This window comes from Chionomys nivalis, chromosome 11 (genome assembly GCF_950005125.1).
Source record: "Chionomys nivalis chromosome 11, mChiNiv1.1, whole genome shotgun sequence".
Lineage (NCBI taxonomy): Eukaryota > Metazoa > Chordata > Mammalia > Rodentia > Cricetidae > Chionomys > Chionomys nivalis.
The window spans coordinates 39,388,703-39,412,038 of NC_080096.1; the positions used below are offsets into that span (position 1 = coordinate 39,388,703).

Genomic DNA, 23,336 nt, shown 5'->3' on the forward strand with positions numbered 1-23,336 from the left:
GAAGCTGCTAGTTCTTTTATTTGTAACATGTGCATATATGTGTGTGGGCTGTGCATGTATGTGCCTTCATGTTTACATGTATGTGCAAGTGGAGTCCAGAGTTTGATAGCAAGTGTCCTCTCTTTGATCGCTCTCTAGCTGTATACCGGGGTGTGGTCTCTCACTTGTACCCAGAGTTTGCTGATGTGGGCCAGTCTACCTAGTTTGCCAGTTCTGGGATCCCGTCTCCACCATACAAGCTGTGAAACTGTGGGAGGGCCATCGCACCTACCTGGCTTTGCGTGGGTTCTGAGGATGTTTGTACAGCAGGTGCTATACCTGTGAGTCAACATTCTGGCCTCACTCCCCTTAGCAATTCTCTCTCTCTCTCTCTCTCTCTCTCTCCTTTCTCTGTCTGTCTGTCTTTCTCTCTCTCTCTCTTTCTTTCTGCCTCCCCCTCCCAGACAGGTTTTCTCTGTGTAGCCCTGACTGTTTTGGAACTCACTCTGTAGACCAGGCTGACATCAACTCAGAGATCTACTGGATCAAAGGCATTGGCCACCACCGCCTGGTCCAGCTGGTAGTTTGTAAGAATGCTATTGTGCAGCTGGTGGTGTGTGATCCCAGTGCCACAGGGATTTCACTAATTCAAGGCTAGCCTTGGCAATATAGTAAGATGTGACACCCGCTGTGATCATTTGAATGAAACTGTCCCAATAAGGCTTATCCATCTGAAACCTTGGTCCCTGCTGGGATGTTTGGGAAGGATTAGGAGGTGTGGCCCTGTTGGAGGAGGTATGTCACTGGGACTGACTTGGAATTATTTATTTTGTTTTATTTTATTATTTTTGTTTGTTTGTTTTTTATTTTTCATGTCAGGGTTTCTCTGTGTAACAGCCCTGACTGTCCTGGAACTCACTCTGTATGTAGACCAGGCTGGCCTCGAACTCACAGAGTGCTGCCTGCCTCTGTCTCCTGAGTGCTGGGTGTGCCACCAGCACCTGGCTCTGATCTGGGACTGTAAAAGCCTCCCATCGTTCTCATTGTGCTATCTGCATCCCGCTGAAGAGATGTGAGCTCGCAACTGTTCATGCCGCCCGCCATGCCTTTGTTCCACAATCATGGATTCTAATCCTCAGAGACCCTAGGCCCAATTATATTCTTTCTTTTTCAAGTTACCTTATAAAGGGTGTTTTATCATAGCCATAGAAATGCAAGCTGGGAGGTGGCACATGCATTTAATCCCAGCACTTGGGATGCAGAAGCAATTGAATCTCTATAGGTTTGAGGCTAATCTGGTCTACAGAGTGAGTTCTAGGACATCTAGGGCTACACAGAGAAACCCTGTCTTGATAAACAAAACAAACAAACATAATTAATAAATAATTTGGCCTATTTGGAAAAACCCTGTGTAAAAGCAAAAACAAAAACAAAAACCACAAAATAGTGAAAAAAGAGATAACAGCCACTGAGCTGGTTCAGCATGAGCTACATAAGTCTGACAACCTCAGTTCTGTTCTGGGATCCAGGTAAAGGGTGAAAGGACCAGCTCCACAAAGTAGCCCCTGGCCTCCACGCGGCACTCACTCACACACATCACACACAGAGAGAGACACAGGAATAAGGAAACGAATAAGCACTTTTTTTAAAAGAGAAGGGGATTATTACGAAGGCAGCAAGCCTGGCCCTTCCCTTCCCCTTTGCAGTGAGCCTGAGATCAGTCTCCTTGTTCCTACACACACCCCAATCATTTTGCTCTCTCCCTGAGGTGACACAGCTAAGGAGCTGCCCTTATCACAGGGTCTCTTCTGTGACACTTAAATTCTTGACCTTCCAGAACTGTGCACTAAAGCAAGCCCTTTTCTTACAAAGTTAGCCCCTTCAGGTATTTCGCTGCAGCAACACTGACTAATGCAGACACGAGCGACTCCTCTGGTCTCTGGGTTTCAGATTTTCCACACTAATTCCTACTCAACTTTACCTAGACTCATTACCTCTGCATCAGCCCTGGCCTTCCAGCACCCAGCTTGGCTTGCATGTGCCCGGGACCGGAAGTTCACTTTAGTTCACCAATGTTCTTCCTTCTACTCGGTTTCTATACTCACTTCTGCTCTCTGCTTGAGTCTAAAACAAGCCTAGTTCCACTTCCAGGAGAATTAGGAAGTGGCAGGCATTGAGCCAGGCACCTCATTTAATCCTTTAACCTTGATGTTAGCCTTGAAAATGGACAGATACCATCTCTACTTCAGAGACGACGGAAGCAGACTCAGAAGAGACATACCCTTTCTAACAGGGTTTGTCTGTTTGTTTCTTCCTTTCTGTGTATCCCAGGCTGGCCCTAAACTGTGTAGGTCAGGTTGGCCTCAACCTCTCGGCAGTCTTCCTGCCTGAATCCATTCCTGTGACCAAGGATTTCTCCAATGCTGCCCTTTCAACACTCAGGGAACCTGCTGGACGATAGGAGTAGTCCTCGGAGTTTCCTTTTCTGTCCCTTCCCTTCAGTGCACAGGTATGACATGAGTCAGGTGTGACCCATGCTCCAGACAGTCCAGGCCCTTCACTGTTCCAAACCCCGTGAAAAGAGATGAAGAAGCACACATCTTGGGGATCCAGGAGGGCTTCCAGGAGGCAACATTTGAGCTGAGTTCCGAGACTATTGGTTGTCCAGGTTCGTGCCAAGGAGCAAGAAAGCAAGACGTTGTTGTGGTGCGGCTGTGTGCAAACAGCTACAGCTGTAGAGAGCAGAAGGCCTTGGGTTCAATCCCCACCGTCGCGTGAGCTGGCTGACTGAGGTGGTGCACCTGGTGCACCTGGAGGTGGAGGCAGGAAATGGGGAATTCAAGGCCATCTTTGGCTGCACGGTGAATTCGAGGCCAGCCTGGGATACATGAAACTGTGTCTCAAAAACAAAACAACCACCACAAATGTAGAGACGGTGGAGCCGGGCTGCCGAGGGCACGGGGTCTGGCTAAGGAGGGTGGACTTCAGCCACTGGTGCAGGCTGCCTTGCCTGAGTGCATATGGCTCCTCTGGGGTTGCTCTGTTTGTCTGAACTCCAGGTTTTCATTCACTAGGTCAAGGTGGACCCCAGAATTCCTCTGGTTTAAACAGATGCTCCAGGAGAAGAGGAAGTAGGGTGCCTACCACTAGAGAAAAACAAAATCTCAGGAATTGGAAGAGGACAGTTTTTGTCTCTATTAACAAGTAGTTATGATGAACAAAGACCATTTATTATTATTATTATTATTATTATTATTATTATTATTAATTTTCAAGACAGGGTCTCTCTACTTGGCTAGCCCTGGCTGCCCTGGAACTCACAGAGACCTGCCTGCCTTCTGAATGCTGGAATTAAAGGTGTCTGCCACTATGCCTGGCTTGATCATCAACTATTTTTGTTGTTTTTTCAAGACAGTGTTTCCCTGTGAAGCCTTGGCTGTCCTGGAATTTTCTCTGTAAACCAGGCTGACCTCAAACTCAGAGTTTTGTCTGCCTCTGACTCCCGAGTACTGGGATTAAAGTGAGTTTGAGGCCAGCAAGAGCTAGTTCCAGGACAGGCCCCAAAACTACAGAGCAACCCTGTTTTGGAAAAAGTAAAAAATGAAAAAGTAGAAAAATTAAAAATAGAACGGCACCAATGAGCTTCACATTAAAGTTTATACTTTTGATGTTGAATGTATTTTATGCATTTATCTACCAGCAAAAATAAAAGTCATGAGAGAATTTGAACTAGAAAAGCAATTAGCTTTATATTATCTTTCATAACTCTTGTCCATCCCCTGCATCCAGTTCTCCCTCAGTTATTCTTAGTATTTCAAGAACATGTGGCCTACTTAGGAGTCTGGCTGTGAGGATATTAATATTGGTCTGCTGGCATTAAATGACCAAACACATGCTTTAAGATGCCAGAGTGGCAATTCTGGCTCCTGTCCCTTCATTATTTCATTATTATTATTATTATTATTATTATTATTATTATTATTATTATTATTATTATTATTTTGTTAAGCTCAGAGCCCAGTGAAAGCAGACTTGATCTTATCTACTGTAAGCTTCAGCCATATCGGTTGCAGCAGACTGGGGTGGGGGTGGGGAGCCTCATTTACAGCCCTGCGAACCACACGGAGCCTTATGTACTGAGAAGGAGCCTAGGTCTGATTTGTCTTGGTGGGGGAAGCTGTCATCTCAGCAAGCAGCCACCGAAGGCCTGGGATGGGCCCAGCCTCCCTCAGGTCTCAGGGTAGAACTAGAATCGACCAAAGCCCTGCTCCCCAAGAACTCAGTCTTGTGAGGAGCAGAGACCCGTAAATACAGAGAGCTCGCTCTGCTAGGCTCGGCACGTCATCGGTGCTGTGATGGATGGACGCTATGTGAGCGAGCCGACTCAGGGGCGACCCCACTGGAGGAACGTGCAGCCTTCCAGCCTAGGAGATGAAAGAGAAAGGGGTTCCAGGGAAGAATCCAGCACAGGCAACCCGGGTATTTTTGTTATTGCTTTCTCATTTTATTCATAATAACCGACAAATGAAAAGTGTATATACTCAAGGTGAACAATGTGTTGTATGTACACATTATGCACCGATGATCAGGAGTTAATGCCCAGCATATGTCTCCCCACCCCCACAATTAACGCGTGTGCCGACCGTCTTTTGTTGTGGGGTGATAGTGCGGAGACTACAGGCAGCTCCCCGATGCAGGAGCCCAAGACGGAGCTAAATACAGCGTCAGGAATTGGCATGGGGGTGGGGAGACATATGCCGGGCAAGGGATTGTCTTCCCCACTCAAACAGTAGGGAGGCCTGGTCCATAAACTGTAATACAATCGGCACTCCTCGGGCCTGCGGAGGGGCAACAGCTGGGAATAGTTTCCACTCGAGACCCCAGCAGGTGCAGTTCCCAGGGGCTGTGTTCCGGCAAGAGACAGAGGAGAGAGGACCGTGGGGCCCTAAGTCCCCTGCCCCAGGCCCACCTCTTGCAGCTGCTCTGAGCCATCAAAACCCCCCTGGAAAGCCTCCTCCCTTGCTCCTCTGATAGTAAAACGACAGCCTGTTTTAAACGCTAGACTCCCACAGAAGCCGACAATGCCTCTTGGCAAGAAACAAGGCTCTAACAGTAGAGGCTGCTTTTAAAGTCCGTGATTCCATGATAAAGGCTATTACTTAATCCTTCCAAGGACCTCTTAGAGGGCTTTCTTATCTCTACCTGAACACAGGTTGGGTAACTTGTCCGAGGTCAGAGAGTCATTAAATGCAGAACAAAGAGTGGAAACCAGCACGTGCCTTTGGACCTAAAAACTGGTATCTGGATTCCACAACCACCACAAACCATGAGGTGGACTTCAAAGGGGAAGATCCACGCAGCAAAACAGCTTGGCAGCCAAAGCTTTCTAACAATGTAGGTTTTTATCAACACTATCAATATTAGTATGTATGGGCGCCTGCATGCTACACACACACACGGAGAGAGGAGGTTGTTTATGGGGGTGCTGGGGACTGAAGGTCCATTGTCAGGTTTCAGTGGCAAGCACCCTTACCCACAGAGTCGTCTCAGCCCCTAAAACAATTATTTATTTTTCTCACTCTTTGTGCCCTAAACTGTTTAGTCTGTCTCGCTAATCCAGAATGGCGCACACCTGCAAGAAACAGCGTCCAGGCGCTTTTTCCACCCCGTTGGCTTTACAAAAAATGCCAGAAAACACACCAAAAATGTAACTTATTTTTAAATATATTTATCTTAAAAACCAGCAAACAGCTGTTTCTTGTTCTAGCCCCTTCACACAAGCGTCAAATCACTATGAATGACTCCCACTGTCCTTGGAATTGCCCGAGTTAAAATTTATGTCTCTCTTTAAATTCATGCTGGACTGGACTCCGCATTTTGCCTATCCTGTTGCCTCAGTCTCTTTCCCGCCCTCCCTTGCCTCACGTTCCTTAGCACAGGCCCCACACCATCCATGTGTCCCACACTGGGTTTTTTTTTTTCTCTTGAGACAGAGCCTCATTATGCAGCCCAGGCTGGCTTGGAATTCAGTCATCTTGCGTGAATCTCCCCAGTGCAGGGATTACACGCTACAGCACATCTGGCTGAAAATGTAACATTTTGACAGCTAACCTTCTCTATTGTTCCCAGCTCTATCTCAGGATGTGACCTAATGACACAGGTGCCTCAGGTCCCGGGCAGGAACTACTCCATACAAAAGAGTACGCACCCAACAGTGAAGTAAACTAACTCCTCAAATCACAAAAGCCATTGTTTAATTGAAAAAAAAAAAAATATATATATATATATAATTTTTTTTTTGAGACAAAGTTTGTGTAGCCCTGGCTGTACTATAACTCGCTCTGTAGACCAGGCTGGCCTCGTTCACCTGCCTCTGCCTCCTGAGTGCTGCGATTAAAGATGTGTATTAGCACCACCTGGCTCAAATTCCTAATTTTTTAAAAATTGATTTTTTATATGTATGTTCTATCCACATATATGCACCACGTGTGCCTGGTGCCTGCAGAGGTCTAAGAGGGCGCTGGATTGATTACCTGAAACTGCAGTTAGAGATGGTTGTAAGGCACCATGTGGGCACTGGGAACCTAACCCAGGTCCTCTGCAAGAGCAAATGCTCTCAACCATCTCTCCAGTCTCAATTCTGAACTTGTTTTGATTTTTTGAGACAAAGTTTCTCTGTGTAGCTTTGGAGCCTGTCCTGGAACTCACTCTGTAGACCAGGCTGGCCTCCTGCCATCCGGCCCAATTCTTAATTTTAAGAAGAGTTAATCTGGGGGCTGGAGAGATGGCTCAGTGGTTAAGAGCACTGACTGCTCTCCCTAGAAGACCCTGGTTCAATTCCCGGCACCCACATGGTGGTTCACAACCATCTGTGACTCCAGTCCTGGGGATCTAACACTCACATGGACACACACGCAGGCACATGCCAAAGCTGGTTATATCCCACTGTGTACGGCGTCTTGTGTTTTTCACACAGAGAAATCCCGGGGGATCCAGCTTCCAGTTCCTGCAGACAGGTATGCAGGAGTGGAATTACTAGCTCACAGGGCTAATTTAAAGTTTCCTCTTCTTACTGTCAGGTGCTCTAAATGCACAGGCTTGGTCTGCCTCTGCCTAGCCCAGAACTGCACACATCCACAAGAGCGAAGTCCAGGCCTCTCTCTGCTATGCTGAGAGCCACAAATCTTTCCAAGCAACTTCGTAAACAAAATGCAGTTTATTTCTAAATTTTCACATTTTCATCAGCAGGGCATAATGGTCCCGATTTCTCTATACTTGACATCTATTTTAAAGTAGTGGTCCTACTGGGTGTGAGGTAGTATCTTGGTGTGATTGTATTTTCAACAGATTTTCTTACAGCTTTTGGTTCAGAGTAAAATTGAGACAATGCAGCAACTTCCTATAGGAAGAATCAGCCCTTACACAGAGACATCCTGACACTTTCCCCAGAAGGCCCATTATGATCAATGAACCTCTGTTAGCACATGATCCCCCAAAGTCCTCGCTTACATTAGGGTTTACTCTTATTTCACATTTTACCAATTTGGACAAATGGCTCATGACCCGTATCCACATCAAGTGTACCATACAGAGTGGCCTCATGACCTTAAACACTGTAACCACCCTACCATGTGAACTTTACATATCTGTGTACCATGTATGTGCCTACTGCCTCTGGGGCCAGAAGAGGGTGAGATCCCCTGGAGTTGCCGTCAGAAGGTTCTGAGGCACCATGTGATAGAACCAATCTCAAGCCCCCTGCAGGAGCAGCAGTGAGCTCTCTTACCTGTTGAGCCATCTCAGCAGCCTGCCACCTCCGCTTAACCTGTAGTCCCAGAACCCACAGAACCCAGGAACTCAGCCCTCTTCCACAGAGTCACACTGCCAGGTTCTAACTTACCGATACCACTTTTTTGAGGACACCAGTATCATACAACGGGAATCAGGAATGTCACCTTTCAGATTTGGCCCTTCCGTTCAGTAATATCCCTCTGCATCTGCTGTGACTCATTTTTTTTTAAGTACCTAGATATTCTATTGTATCATTTACCCTTTCATCTGCTTTGTTGCTTCCAAGCTTTGACAATCACAAAGTTTGCCACTCACAGCCCTACTGGATTTGAGCCTATGTCTAATACCCCGGGGGAAATATAAAGAGGCAAGATTGCCAAAAGACGCTGTATGTTTAGTTTTCTTAAATACTGATCGGCTGTCTTCCCAAGTGGCTGAGCCATCTTTTGTTCTCATGAACGATGCTGTCCTTGCCACTAGATTCCACCTGCATTTGTTGTTTTGCCTTCTGGGGTCGCAGTGGTGCAGAGGCTGCTGGCTTTTGTTGAGACAGGGTTTCACTATGTAGTCCCGGTTAGCCTGGCACTTCTGCACATAGCTTTCAGTTATCTTGTAATCAAATCGACTGTCTACTGTTTTATTTCTTATTCCATTTATTTTTCACGGTGTGTACAGTCCTGCATGGAGGCCACAGGACAACTTGCAGGATCAGCTGCTTCCTTCCACGCTGTGGTCCCAGGACAGTAGAAGAGTTTGTGTGGTTTTCTTTTTGGTTTTTTTTTTTTTTTTTTTTGGTTTTTCGAGACAGGGTTTCTCTATGGCTTTGGAGCCTGTCCTGGAACTAGCTCTTGTAGACCAGGCTGGTCTCGAACTCACAGAGATCCACCTGCCTCTGCCTCCAAAGTGCTGGGATTAAAGGCGTGCGCCACCACCGCCCGGCTTGTGTGGTTTTCATGTGTAGTTTCCCCACGATTAGGATATTTGCCCAAGCCTGTTGGTCTACAGCAGCCAATCACAACAAACGCTATTTTCAAGACATTCTAAAAGCAAACTTGATGTCTTTTAAAAAGCTCTCTCCACACTCAGGAAAGGCCCTCCTCTGTGTCAACTTGAGGGGGCAGCTGGCTGTGTGCACAGCCCTCAAAGGCAAGCTTGCCTTCTAGGGCAGCCAGCTGCCAGACCAGAAGGGAAGCCAGGGTAAGGATAGATACAGTGGTCCAGCTGTCAGAGGAAAAGGACAAGCTCGCCCCCTAGTGACAAGTAGAGACAATAGAAGGAAAAAAGATTACAAAGGCACATGCAAACACAAAGACAAAAAAGAAAACTGCACAGCCACCATGATGAGTACATTCCATCCTGCCAGGATCTGGAGAACAGGAGCACAACAGATTAAAAAGTCAACTGAAACAGCTCATTCATCTGGACAGTTCAACAAGTTCAGTCAGTCCTGCCTGACACAGTGGGCTGAGGTAGGGCTGGGAGTTTTAAGGCCAGCATAGATAGCACAAAGGCCTGTTCAAAAAAGAAGCAGCCAGACGGTGGTGGTGGTGGTGCGTGCGTGCCTTTAATCCCAGCACTTGGGAGGCAGAGGTAGGTGGATCTTTATGAGTTCTGGTCTACAAGGCAAGTACTGGGATAGCCAGGACTGTTACACAGAGAAACCCTGTCTCGAAACACTCTGCCCACACCCCCAAAAGGAAAAGGTTCTGTTCAGTGGACAGCTTTGTGCTGTCCTGTCAGATCCCGAGCGGCAGCTGCTTCAGGAGTCATCTGTCTTCCCATGAGGAGCAGAGGCAGCTGAGGAGGGTAATTTTGAACTGCAAATGTCTTGTCTAGAGGAGGGGACGCTTAGGTTTTGTTTCCTAACCGCCAGGCATAATATAACCACCTTCAACCTTCACTTGGCACATAGCTCCTGATCCCTATAAGTCTATCGAAAGGCCTGACTGGAAAGGCAAGAAGCCCACACCGTGGTTACATAAGGCAGAGGGCGGCAGTCGTGACTGCGGCTGTTCTTAGCTCCTCAAGACCTCTGTTATGCAAATTAGGACACTTTCTACTTTTCAAGCTCTTCTGACTGATTCTTCGAGGCCTGTGGCTGCTAAATTTCCCAGCTGCTCTTTGTTTCCCCAACCCCAAAAGGCTCCTCAGTTTGCCCCTATTTTTCAGAGGTCCAGTTTAGAAATTAAGGCCCCCATAACACAGGTGTCTTCACAGAAAACCCACAAAGGATTATTTACTAAACACACACTTCCAGCCCCTCCCAGCAGGTGGCACTCTGGAGCAGATGGCACTGACTGACCTCCAAGGGCTCATCTGGTTCCATAGCAGAGGTGTCATTGTCAAGCTGTCCGCTGCTTGGAAGGGAGGGGGCCACATATTACCCAAACGTTAAAGGTTGGACGTTTTTCTGTTGTTCTTTGTGGAGCTGCTGGGCCCTATTTTTCAGCATTTCGGCCTTGGCCTCGTCCTTATCAACACCATCCCCCAGTTTATACATGCGGCTGGCATTGGCGCAGGCCCAGATGTGGCCCAGGTCACAGGCCTTCATTGAATATTTACACGCCAGAGCCATGTCCTTGGGAAAGCCAGGGGCACCCTGTAGAAACATGGCGCTGAGGTTGAAGCAGCTGGCTGCGTAGCCGCCATCACAGGCTCTAGTGTAGTAGTCCCTGGCCTTTCCCAGGTCAGGCTGGCCGTCCTCGTTGACCTGTCCGTCGTGTGCCAGGAGCCCAACATTGTGACAGGACTCCACAGACTTCTTCCCTGGCTTTTCACAGGCCTTCAGAAAGCAGGCGGACGCAGCTTTTAGGTCCTGAGTCAGGCCACCTACGGACACAGAATAAAAAGGAAAGGTAGGCTCAAGGGCTGGGCAGACAGCTCAGTGGGAGAGCTCTTGCCTAACAATATCAGAGGGCCTGGGTTCAATTCCCAATACCTCCACCACACCAAACCAGGGCTGAACCTATTTGTGTCTGGTCAAGGTTAGGGAACCATCCCTGAGACAAGCCTTTGAGCTAAAGTAAGATGGAGGAAGGGAGCCATGGACTCTTTGGTTCACATGATCTCTTATGAGGAAGCCAAGCCAGGAAGAGACAAGTCAGCTTAGAGCACCAGAGACTACCACGTGGGGCTCCGGTGAGAACACTGCATTTTTAAAATAAGCAACTGAATGTTTCTTAATCTAAATATACAGTTGGCCTCCATATTTATGAGCTCTGCATATACAGATCCCATCAGTTATGAACACGATTACAGCACTCAACCCAGACACCAGCTGCAAATTTATCCGACCACGGACTGAAAATATTCAGGGAAAAAACATGTCTGTGCTAAAAACGTATGGACTTTCCCTGTCATTCCCAGAACAGTCCATGGGACAACTATTACGGTAGTGTTTACACTGTATTAGGTAGCCCAGCTAGAAATGATTTGAAGGGAAGGAAGGATGTGTGGGTGTTTATGCCAATTCTCTGTGCACAAGATCTGGAGTACCTGAAGGAAGATTCTGATCCTACGAGGCTCCTGGAAATAATCTCCCAGGGCAGACCAACAACAACGAAAAGCTAAAGCTAAGATGTGTGTGGCTTAACACCTTTAATCCCAGCACTTGGGAGGCAGAAGCAGGAGGATCTCTGTGAGTTTGAGGCCAGACTGGTGCCAGGACAGGTCAGGCTCCAAAGCTACACAGAGAACCAAAAAAAAAAAAAAAAAAAAAAAAAAGTGAAATGGAAGGAATTTCTCTGGCCAAGGAGATAAACGGATTAAGAAATGGAATAAAGGGTGTGGTGACCTCAGGACAAAGATCCCACCTAGCTAAATTTCCAACTTGTGAAAAGGATTAAAGAAAAGTTTAGAGCTGTATGTAGTGACACAGTCCTTTAATCCCAGCTCTGAGAAGTGAGAAGCTGGAAGATCTCTGAGTTTGAAGCCATCCTGGTCTTCAGATCCAGTTTCAGGACAGCCAACTTAGGCCATGGAAGAAATGATCAAAACCAGAAAGTTAACAAAGATGTAACTGAATGAGCCATGTTCCAGCCCCAGCAGAACTTGGCAACTTGAGACACATGATTCTGGCTTTAGAGTTAAAAACAGAAGGGGCTATGGAATTCGCCTGTGTCTAAGGAAAGCTGCTGAGACCAGACATGTGTCAAGGGTGTCCCTGAATGAAGGCCTAGAGAGGGTGTTTTGTGAAGCTGTGAAGTTGAAGCTTGAATTGCGTTGGAGACCCCAGGATACTGGAGATGCCAGAGCTGTGGGACACCTGCCAAGAAAAGCTGCTAACAGGAAGTGGAACCAGTCCAAGAAGAAGGGTACTGCAGTCAACAAAATTGAAAGGACCCGGAGATCTGAAGAGCATTTTGACATGGAGGTGTAGAGTTTGGAGTTTGCCCAGCAGGTTTTCAGTCTTTTCTGGTCTAATATTTCCTCACTATGCTTCCTTCCCTATGTTTTGGAATGGTAATGTATAACCCGTGCCATTATATGTTGGAAGTATGTGACCTGCTTTTTGATTCTGACTTACAGGGGATTACAGTTAAGAGATTGCATGAATGTCAAACTTATTTTCTGAGTACAGGTGAGTGCCTGCATGTATATATGTGTATCACATGCATGCCTGGTACCTGCAGAGGCCAGAAGAGGCATCAAACCCCCTAGAATTGGAGTTAGGGATAGCTGTAACTGCCATGTGGGTGCTGGGAAAGAAACGCAGGTCTCCTAGGAGAACAGCCAGTTGAATCACTGAGTCATTGCTCCAATCCTTTTTGGATTCTCTGTTGGGTTACTTACCCTGAAGAAAGCTAAAGGCAGATCATTAGGAGACTTGAGCACAGCAGGGGGACATGGAGAGCTCACAGTCACTGGGATCAGAGTCCCCAGACAGCAGCTGACTTTGCAATCAGGCCAGGAAGTAAGTCAGCATCTAAAGGGCAACTTCAATCACACCTTCCAACCACTGCAGCACTACTTCCCTTGCCAGTGTTTTGACCAAGGCACCCAGCTAAACCAACCCCAAATTCCTAGCCCATAGAAGCAAAGAGGGAACCTTGGTATGTGGCAAAAACTTAGCATTACTTAAGATCTAATGCCAACTGGGGCGTGAGAAGAAATATAAGGGCACAATTACTCAGTTCTTATTCTGTGTTCAGGACATCCTGATAGCTTTACTGTATTTTATTTCTGAATTTTATTTAGAGTATTCTACCTGTGCATATGTGTGTGCACCATGTGTGCACCTAGTGCTTGAGGTCAGAAGTTGAAGTCCCTGGAACTGGAGTTACAGATGGTTGTGAACCTGGGTCCTCTGCAAGAACAAGTGCTTAACAGCTGAGCCACCTCTATCTACAGTCCACGTACTAATATCTTTACCTGACCTGCCCAGAGTAACTCCATTTTGTCCTAGTTTATCTAACGACACCCCCAGCGCCACATCCTGCAGAGCAGAACGTTCTCATGCGGCTTCCGGAGGGCCATTGTCTTACAACATCAAACAAACTGTTCTAACAAACTGACCTCCTCACACAGGCACACAGACATCCCACCCCACCCTCCCATGCCTCTGACGTGAAGTGATTGTGTTTTGGATGTTAGAACCCCACCGTGCTTCAATTTAGGTGGAGTTCTTTCTGGTATGAGCCTGTCCTCAGTCAGTAGCAAATAAAGGATTCTCCATTGGCCTTGTGTTCTCAGTAGTCTGTAATCTCCTCAAGTGTATGTTTCATACTGATACTCTCTATCTTTCACAATAAAACTATGGAGCAAGAACTAGTTCATTCCTTTTTCTTTTGAATTCTGAGGCAGGATCTCAATCTGTAACCCAACTACATTAAGTCCAGGCTCTGTAAACCCCAGTTTACAGGTGCTAAAACTGGAACACGGAGTTAAAAGTGACTAGCTAAGGCTGGGATGGTTGTCATGCCTAATTGTCAGGGTCATGCAAGGGAACCAACAGGCAGCATGGAAGGAACACATGGAACAATGGCTGGGCGGGCAGCAAAGCCATGTCTGAGTGAGCCTTCAAGCAATGGAACCGCAGGGACTACATGTGCTATTGAGCACAGCTCTGCTCACTGCCCATCATAATCTATGAGTTACATGAAAACTCTCCGGGGTTTCTAGCCCCTCACTGGGCAGTGTTGCTGGTACTTACAATAACAGTGATTGACTTTTTCCAAGCATTGCTGCTGGAGCAGATTGACGACTCAACCACCATTCTGAGAAAGACTCTAGACATATGGATTGCTAGTAATATAGGTTAAGATGCTTTTGTTAATGGCTCTGAGATAGAAAATCTTGGGGGACAATTTATAAAGTTTAGAAAGACACACTTTAAACAGCTGAATAAGGGACTCACTGATGTCAGGGAACAAAAACAATTGCAGCCTGGCCACTGCTGGCTGACGTACCTTTCTTGCGACAATAGCCTGATGATCAAAGACGATGATTAATTACTTGTAACCATTTCTGCTCTCAACTTCCTGATAGGATTTAATAAAAAACACTGTTGATGAGTGGGTATGCACCCTAAGGTCTTAAAGTAGAAATGACTGATTGTTTTTCATATATGGAAGTTTAGATTTGTGATTCTTTTCAGATTTTTATAAGATTACCTTTTGAGATAATTAAATAACTCATTTTTTTAATTTTTGTTTTTTGGTAACTGCAAAATGCAACCTGCTGGTAAAAGAATTAGCTGAGTAAGGCACTGTTGGGAATATTATTTTAAGGTGTGTTACTTTTGTTTATGTTGCATTTGTTTAACTCCATGAAGCTGTGATACATTTTCTGTCTAGAAAACCCGATGATCTAATAAAGATCTGAATGGCCAATAGCAAGGCAGGAGAAAGGACAGGCGGGGCTGGCAGGCACGGAGGATACAGAAGGAGAACACTGGGAGACGGACTTCAGGGGTCAGGCACTCAGCTACACAGCAATCCACAGAGTAAGATTTAAGCTTGGTGGTGGCGCACTTTTAATCCCAGCACTTGAGAGGCAGAGGCAGGTGGATCTCTGTGAGTTCAAGGCCAGCCTGGTCTACAAGAGCTAGTTCCAGGACAACCACAGTTCTTACACAAAGAAACCGTGTCTCGGGAGGCGGGGTAAGATTTAAAGAAATAAGTGAATAGTAGAAACACAGAGGCCAAATGGTAGATGGGATAATATAAGAAACGCAGGCAAGAAATGAGCCAAGCCAAGGCCGGATGTTTATAAATAAGACTCTGTATGTGATCCATTTTGGATCTGGGTGGTGGGCCCCTAAGAGTCCAAATAGCAAAACATCACATTACTACAAAGTGTCTTGTTTATTCACACTTTGTTAATCTATAACAAGTTGCTTGGATATGAATGTATGTGGGTTCTTAAAGATAATTTGTTTTCACCTGTAATATATAAAATATTTACGTAAGGGAAATGGAAAACATGATGTCTCTTATTTGTATTCATTGTAATCATTCTCTTAAAAAATAGAATATAACCATATTGTAATTTTTATATTGCTTGAAAGATTTTTGGGGGTATATACATGCTGTAAGGGAAAAAATAAAGAGGCACAGAAGGGAAACATCAGGGTAGAAGAACAGAAAAAGAATAGAGTAGAACAAGCAACAGAAAGAATAAAAGGAAGAACTAAGCTTTGGTCCGCAGAAAAGTCCTCGAGTGTCTGTTTGTCTGTCCAGCAGTTTGCCTGCTCTGTCTCCTCTTCAGTTTCTCTGAGGGCCTGCTATTCATCAGTACCCTAGTGAGATGCTGACATGCTGGAGGGTGTGTGTGTGTGTGTGTGTGTGTGTGTGTGAGAGAGAGAGAGAGAGAGAGAGAGAGAGAGAGAGAGAGAGAGAGAGAGAGAGTGAGAGAGAGTTTCCAATTCTCACTGGCCCCAGAGAATTAAGGTCAATTGAATGATTAGTCCCGCCGACTCCATGGCTCTCCTTCAATTCCTAAACTACCAAAGGCTGGTCCTTCCAACAGCACCTAATCTGTAATTTCTCATTCAGGAAGCAGAGGCAGGAGGTTCCTGAAAATTCCAGGCCAGCTTGGACTACAGAATGAATTCTAGGCCAGTGTCTTAGGGTTTCTATTGCTATGATTAAATATCATGACCAAAAACAAGTTGGAAAGGAAAGGGTTCATCTGGCTTATTTTTCCATATCCATAATCCACCCTTGGCTTTCTTTTTCTCTTTTTCCATTATTTTTTTGAGACAGGGTTTCTCTGTGTAACAGTCCTGGCTGTCCTGGAACTCGTTTTGTAGACCATAGCCTGCTTTCTTATAGAACCCAGAACCGTTACCTGCCCAGAGTTGGTGGTCTCACACACAATGGGCTGGGCCCTCCCCCATCAATCACTAAGTAGGCAAATGTCCTACTTGCTGGATGGTGGTGGCAACAGAACTTTAATCCCAGTAGAGGCAGGCGGATCTCTGTGAGTTCAAGGCCAGCTTGATCTACAGAGTAAATTCCAGGACAGTCTCCAAAGCTCCACAGAGAAACTCTGCCTCAAAAAACCAAAACTCACCGGGTGGTGGTGGCGCACGCCTTTAATCCCAGCACTCGGGAGGCAGAGGCAAGCGGATCTTTGTGAGTTCGAGGCCAGCCTGGTCTACAAGAGCTAGTTCCGGGACAGGCATCAAAGCTACAGAGAAACCCTGCCTCGAAAAACCAAAAAAAAAAAAAAAAAAAAAAAAAAAAAAAAAAAAAAACCTCAATCAAACAAACAAAAAAAATCCAAAAGAAAAAGAAACGTCCTACAGGGTAGCCCTATAGCCTGATCTTACGCAGGCATTTTCTCAATTGGGGTTTTCTCCTTTCAGAGACTCTAACCAGAGCAGCCAACAAAACTAGAGTAAAATCCTATCCTAAATAATGAGCTAGACCTGGTAGCCCATGCCCAGCACTCAGAAGGCAGAGGCAAGTGGATCTCTGAGCCAGCCTGGTTTACAGAGTGAGTTCCAGGACAGACAGGGCTGTAGAGAGACCCTGTTTAAAAATATTTTAATCATGGCCAGGCGGTGGTGGCGCACGCCTTTAATGCCAGCACTCGGGAGGCAGAGGCAGGCGAATCTCTGTGAGTTCCAGGTCAGCCTGGTCTACAAGAGCTAGTTCCAGGGCAGGAACCAAAAAAAAAAAGCTATGGAGAAACCCTGTCTCGAAACCCCCCCCCCCAAAAAAAAAAAAAGTATTTTAATCATGAGCCAGAGACATGACTTGCTGCTGCCAACTCTGATGACCTGGGTTCAGTTCCCAGAACCTACACGGTGGAACTGGAGAACCAACTTCTGTCAGCTGTCCTCTCATCTCCACATGTAGGGCATGGTACATACCTGCCCCACACCAAAATCAATAAGTAAATGTAATTTTAAAAACTTCTTTAAAGGGGCTGGAGAGATGGCTCAGAGGTTAAGAGCATTGCCTGCTCTTCCAAAGGTCCTGAGTTCAATTCCTAGCAACCACATGGTGGCTCACAACCAACTATAATGGAGTCTGGTGCCCTCTTCTGGCCTGTAGGCATACAGACAGAATATTGTATACGTAATAAATAAATAAATAAATAAATAAATAAATAAATAAATATTAAAAAAAAAACTTCTTTAAGAAAAAGAAGAAAATTAATTAGCTCAAGGTCCCACAATGTGCAAACAGTAACCTCAAAGGCTGCTTCACTTAAAGGGCCACTCTCTCCCACCACCTCTCTGCTGACCCCTGCCTGTACTCTGTGAGGCATCTTACCTTTTCCAGTCACGTAATAGGCCCCCAGTTTATAGCAGCTGTCACTGTGCCCATTGTCCTCACAGTTGAACTTCAGCACCTTGGCAGCTTCATCAAAATTCTTCTGGATCCCCTCCAGATAGTCCACCAGCCGATAGCATCCTAGGAGAGGGAAGAGTTGCTCATACCAGCTGCTGCTGTTCAGTGGGTCCAGGTAGAGCCAGATAGAGCCTAGCTCTTACTCAAATGGCTGTGTGTAGCTAGGCTGTGTGCAGCTAGGCTGTGTGCAGTTAGGCTGTGTGCCGCTAGGCTGTGTGCAGCTAGGCTGTGTGCAGTTAGGCTGTGTGTACCTAAGCTGTGTGCAGCTAGGCTGTGTGCCACTAGGCTGTGTGTAGCTAGGCTGTATGTAGTTAGGCGGCACAGTACTTGCTAGAGCGTGGGAGGCCCTCTGTTCAATCTCTAGCCCCGCAATAAAAATAACACAAGTAAGCTACAAAGAAGGGAACGGGCTAAGATTCGCTTTGCCTTTGTAAAAACGTTACACAGAGGCACATGTTTGCACCTGCCTGTATGACTACAGGATGACGAGACATTCTGACACAGAAAATCATAACACATGTTATCTTTGTTTTTTTAATTCTATTTATTTCCTTGAGACAGGGTCTTATATAGCTTAGACTGGACCAGAACACACTACGTAGCTGAGGCTGTCTGTCCCTGACCCTCCCTGCCTCCACTTCCCAGAGTGCCAGGATCACACCCAGGCCAGGCATGTGCTGCCACACCCAGTTTAAGCCAGGAACTGAACTCAGGGTGAACACTAGCACCCACATCCCCAGGCCTCAGCCCGTTCTCCACTCACAGCTCTGTATAGTCTCCACATAACACACACCAACTACCATGAACCCCTCAAACATCTCTACAGGATCAAGTTCCTGCCTTAGAAGGACGGACACACTGCAACCCAGGTTCCCTGTACAAACTTCATTCTGGAACCGGAGGCAGAGCACAATGGTAAAGACTTGCCTAATACACACAGAAGCCCTGGGTTTGAGTCTCAAAACTGCACCACAAGAATTAATTTGACTTAATTCTGACAGGTCCTGACTTCGACCTTCCAAAAGAGAACTCTGTTTTCCCACCTTACCTCCACTGACTACAAAATAAATAAAACACTAGGAAAACAACTCTGCTTCTCTGGGCGTCAATCAACCCTACACTCAACCACCACACTACACACAAAAGAGGCCAGTTCTGTCTCAGATCTTTTCATTAGCTATTATCTCTGCCTGGCAAAGACCGACAATGGTTTGTCCCCTCATATATAAGTTTATTCAAAAGCCATTCCATTGTGCAGTACCAGTTCTTTTATCCTAACCTGGTTCTCATTTACTATTATGACATATTTCTTTTATTTCCTATGCGTGTTCACCATTGCATCTCAGGTCCTTCCACCCTAAACCCGATCACGCCGGGTCTAGCCTGAGGGCTCCGCCCCTCCGCAGAAGCCCCGCCCCCGGTACACCCCAAGTCCCCGCCCACAGCCTGCTAGTGTCCCTGACCGCGTCCTCAGGCGTCCTCGACCCGCCACGTGACCGCGTCCTAGCCAAACGCTCGCGCCCCTTCTCGGCATCCCCGGCTGCGCGGGCGGCGCTCACCATCCGGGTCCTTCTCGCGGTAGCACTGGTAGTGACACTCCACCTTCATGTTCTCCAGGAAAGACTTCACCTGCTCCTCGTCTTGGAAGTCAACCAAGCCCGCCATGACTCCAACTCCCACGAACCCGGACGTGGTCCCGCCCCCAGATCACGTGAGCTGCCCAGTGGGCGGGGCTTGCCGCAGCATGTGTGAGGTCAGCGCTCTGCGGGTCTCCGGATACCGACGCTCCCAACAGCCTTTGCGGTAGGGGTGGCTTTCCCATTTCTTCGTCTTTGTGGAAGGCTCCCTCCTGGTAGTCTACCTCCGCTGAAGTGAGGTAATTCTGCCACATAGTGGTTTTCTCCCTGCAGTCGGGATCAGCCAGCCCTCCTGCAGGCCCAGTTCTAAAGCCGAGACAGCCGGGAGCTCCGGTCCCTGCCTTCCCAGAGCTTGCAGCGCTGGGCTGGAGCTCACCGCTAAGTGCTCCCAGCCCTGCAAAATACAGAACTTGAAATTCATCAGGAAAGCATTTGCGTATTCAGGCAGCAAGCGTTTTGAGTAACTTGTGTGTCCAACAACATATGGCTGGAACACCTGACAAAAATAAATCTCTGCTAGTGCCACGGGATGCATTTATCTCAATATTCTTTCTAGACCCATCAAGGTCACCACCATTAATGACGTGGGATTTGAATGTGATCGCGAGTGCTGGTAGTGACGTTGGTGATAGCTGGTGCCGAGTGCTGAGTATTGAATCCGGGTCTAAGAGCTTTGCACTAGCTAAACCTTTTACAGCGACAACGTACGTATGATGCTTCTCTAATAGCAGACCGAGAAATGGGTTCAGAGTTTAACTTTTTTCCAAAGAGAAAGAACGAAGAGCTAGGGTTGGAGAGATGGCTTGGTGCTTAAGAGCACTGACTGCTCTTCCAGAGGACCCGGGTTCAATTCCCAGCATACACATGGCAGGCAGCTCACAACTGTCTATAAATCCAGTTCCAGGGCGATCTGACACTTTCACACCAGTGCACATAAAATAAAGTGAAATAAATTATAAAAAGTTAAAAAAAAAAGAATGAAGAGCTAGAGAGATGGCTCAGAGGTTAAAAACTCTGACTACACTTACAGAAGAGGGCACCAGATCTCATTGCAGATGTTTGTGAGCCACCATGTGTCCTCTTCTGGAATGCAGGCAGAACGCTGTATAAATAATAAATAAATAAATAAATAAATAAATAAATAAATAAATAAATAGTTATTTTTAAAAAATATATTTAAGCTGGGCAGTGGTGGTGCACGCCTCTAATCCCAGTACTCAGGAGACAGAGGCAGGCGAATCTCTGAGTTCGAGGCCAGCCTGGTATACAGAGTGAGTTCCAGGACAGCCAGAGATACACAGGAAACCCTGTCTCGAAAAACCAAAAGAGAGGGAGAGAGAGAAAGAATGACGACTTAGCTTGGTGGCAGAGGGCTTCCCTAGCATGTGCAGGGGTCCTAGGTTCGATCCCCAGCACCACGCAAAAGGAGAAGCGCGTCAAGATCGGGCAAGGGGCTTCACCTGTATTTTTTAAAATTTTCACAAACTACCCAAAGGCAGTTCCTCCCTCCCCCCCCCCTTGGTCTAGGGCTTTTCTGTGTAGCACAGTCCATGTTTTCCCAGTATCTGATATAGCGTGGCCTCACCACTAACTCATTTTAATGACAGATGGGGAGCAACTTACTTCAGCTAGTAAACGTCTTTGGAAATTCCCGATTTACGTATTTATTTATTTGGTTGGTTGGTTTTGTTTTTTTGAGGCAGGGTTGCTCTGTGTAGCAGCTCTGGCTGTCCTGGAACTCATATTGTAGACCAGACTAGCTTTGAACTCAGAGTTCTGCCTGTCTCTGCCTCCAGAGTGCTGGGATTAAAGGTGTATGCCACCGTTTTCCTTGGCATAGAATCTCACCGTGTAGTTTAGGACTTCCTTTAACTTGAGACGATCCTCTTGCCTCAACCAACAGAGTACTATTGCAGGTATAAGATACCACATCCAGCTACCCATATTCTTTTTTTTAATCCCTGACCACCAGAGGGAACCTCAGGAAACATGCCCCCGGATGGGAAGGCCTGACCTTTGGTTTTGAGACTCCCTCCTTAGCCTGACCTTCAAGGCCCTGTGAAATCTCATCATATCCTCTCAATAAAGTTTGACAGATACAACGACTACACCAACCCAAAATAGATCTAGAAGCTTCTTCCTCAATGTTCCATATTACTTGATATATTCTGTATAATACGTTATGAAAGGACTAGTTTTGGAGGGTAGACAGAGCTTAGCTGAGAATGGCTCTCCCACCCTGAGAGTGGAGCTCAGAGTTATAACTCTTGCCCATCCTGCTCAAGATCCTAGGTTCAATCCCGGGGGCGGGGGGGGGGGGGAGTCAGTGAGATGGTGTGGATCAAACTCCCCTCCTCCCACAAATGAACAAATACAAAAAAAGTCCTTATCCTGTCCAAAAGCCAGGTGTAGGAGTTCAAAGTCATCCTGTTTTTTTCTTCAGAATCATCCTTGACTATATACTAAGTTGAGGCCAACCTGAGCTATGTAGTGAGACGTTGTCTCAAAAATACAGAAACAGAACAAACAAAACTGGTGTGTGTGTGGGAGGGGGGGGAGTAAGACTTCCTGTGGTGATATTTTGTTTGTGCTATAGCAAATAAAGCTTGCCTAAGGGTGAGAGTGTGGCCATAGAGGCCAGGCAGTGGTGGCTCACACCTTTAATCCCAGCACTAGGGAGATGGAGGCGGGAAGGGATATGGCTGGGCAGAGAGGAATAAAAGGCGGGAGGAGACAGGAACTCAAGGCAATCAGTCTGAGAACTTGTAGAGACAGGATCCCCATTCAGTCTGAGAATTCTAGAAACAGGATTTTGCCCCGTTGGTTCTGAGGATTTCGTAGATGTAAGAACTAGTGACCGGCTGCTCTGCTTCTCTGATCTTTCAGCTTTTACCCCCTAATATCTGACTCTGGGTTTTTATTATTAAGACCAATTAGAATTCGTGCTGCACATTTGCCTGGCATGGTCAAGGTCCTAGGCTGATTCACCAATACTATGAGAAAATAAAATAATAGAGCAGGGTTCAGTAAGGATGCTACACATAATTAAAGTCAAGGACTGGCCACAAGTACTCCTTCTCAGTCATTAAACTGCTGTGCAATGAGACCAACTGAGCAGTAGAGGGCAGTAGAGGGTTGGCAGAAATAGAGGCACCACCAGAACAAGCACAAAGTCACTTAATCATACTTTTTTGTTTGTTTGTTTTTGAGACAGGGTTTCACTGTGTAGCTCTGGATGTCTCAGAACTACTCTATAGATCAAGTTGGCCTGGAACGCACAGAGATCCACCTGCCTCTGCCTCCCCAGTGCTGGGATTTAAAGCATGCTTCAAATTTTAAAAAGAAATGTAAGATCGTCAAAAAAAATAAATAAATAAAAAAAAACAGTATGCTGCTGCTTTATTTAAGTCCTTTCATTATCTCTGTAGGATTATTTCCCTCGGTTTTCAAGTGCTGAGATCACAGCCAGGGCCTCACGTGCGCGGCGCGTTTTCTTCCTCTGAGGCATACCCAGATCTTCTGTTTTCTTCCAAATGTTCATGTTTACTTTGTAAAGGTATTGGTTGCCCAATGAATACATTGATCTGTGTTTATCACAAATTAATCTCTTATTTTTCACCTAACTGCCCTTTTCTGTAAGTGTGATGTGTAGCTAGCAGGCGTGTTTCCAACTGTTGCAGATAAGGTGAAGCAATTTTTCTGGAAAACACTGTGAAGGAACTCCTCCCCACCCCCCGAGACAGGGTTTCTCTGTTTAAAAGTCCTTGGTAGACCAGGCTGGCCACTAACTCACTGAGATCCGCCTGCCTCTGCTGGAATTAAAGGCGTGCACCACCATGCCCAGCTGAAGGAGTTTTTCTAATCCTAGAGTTCACAGCTGACATCCCAAGTGCTGGAGGGACGGATTCATGCATTGCACAGCTCACTTTCTAACTCCAGACTGAGACTGAGCTGATATCCATGGTCATTAACCACCGGTTGTGGTTAATTTATGCAATTCCCTTTGGTCTTCACAGCAATCTCCTCACTCATTCAATATCATCCCTGGGTGCTTTCATAGTGACTAGGGTTTGAAGGATGCACTACTAAAAACCAGAAGGTCTCAATCAAAGCATGCAACTCTCAG

The 23,336-nt window shown here is 46.4% G+C and overlaps 1 protein-coding gene across 1 annotated transcript; it reads right to left on the bottom strand.

The window, feature by feature from the left end:
- Nucleotides 1-7,234: 7,234 nt before the first annotated feature.
- On the bottom strand, nt 7,235-19,526 carry LOC130883682 (cytochrome c oxidase assembly factor 7). Its single transcript, XM_057784373.1, has 3 exons — nt 19,133-19,526; nt 17,496-17,636; nt 7,235-10,599 (listed from the first exon to the last, which is right to left on the bottom strand). Exons 1-3 carry the CDS (start codon nt 19,236-19,238, stop codon nt 10,151-10,153), a joined length of 696 nt encoding a protein of 231 aa, XP_057640356.1. The 5' UTR covers nt 19,239-19,526; the 3' UTR covers nt 7,235-10,150.
- Between the last annotated feature and the right edge of the window lie 3,810 nt (nt 19,527-23,336).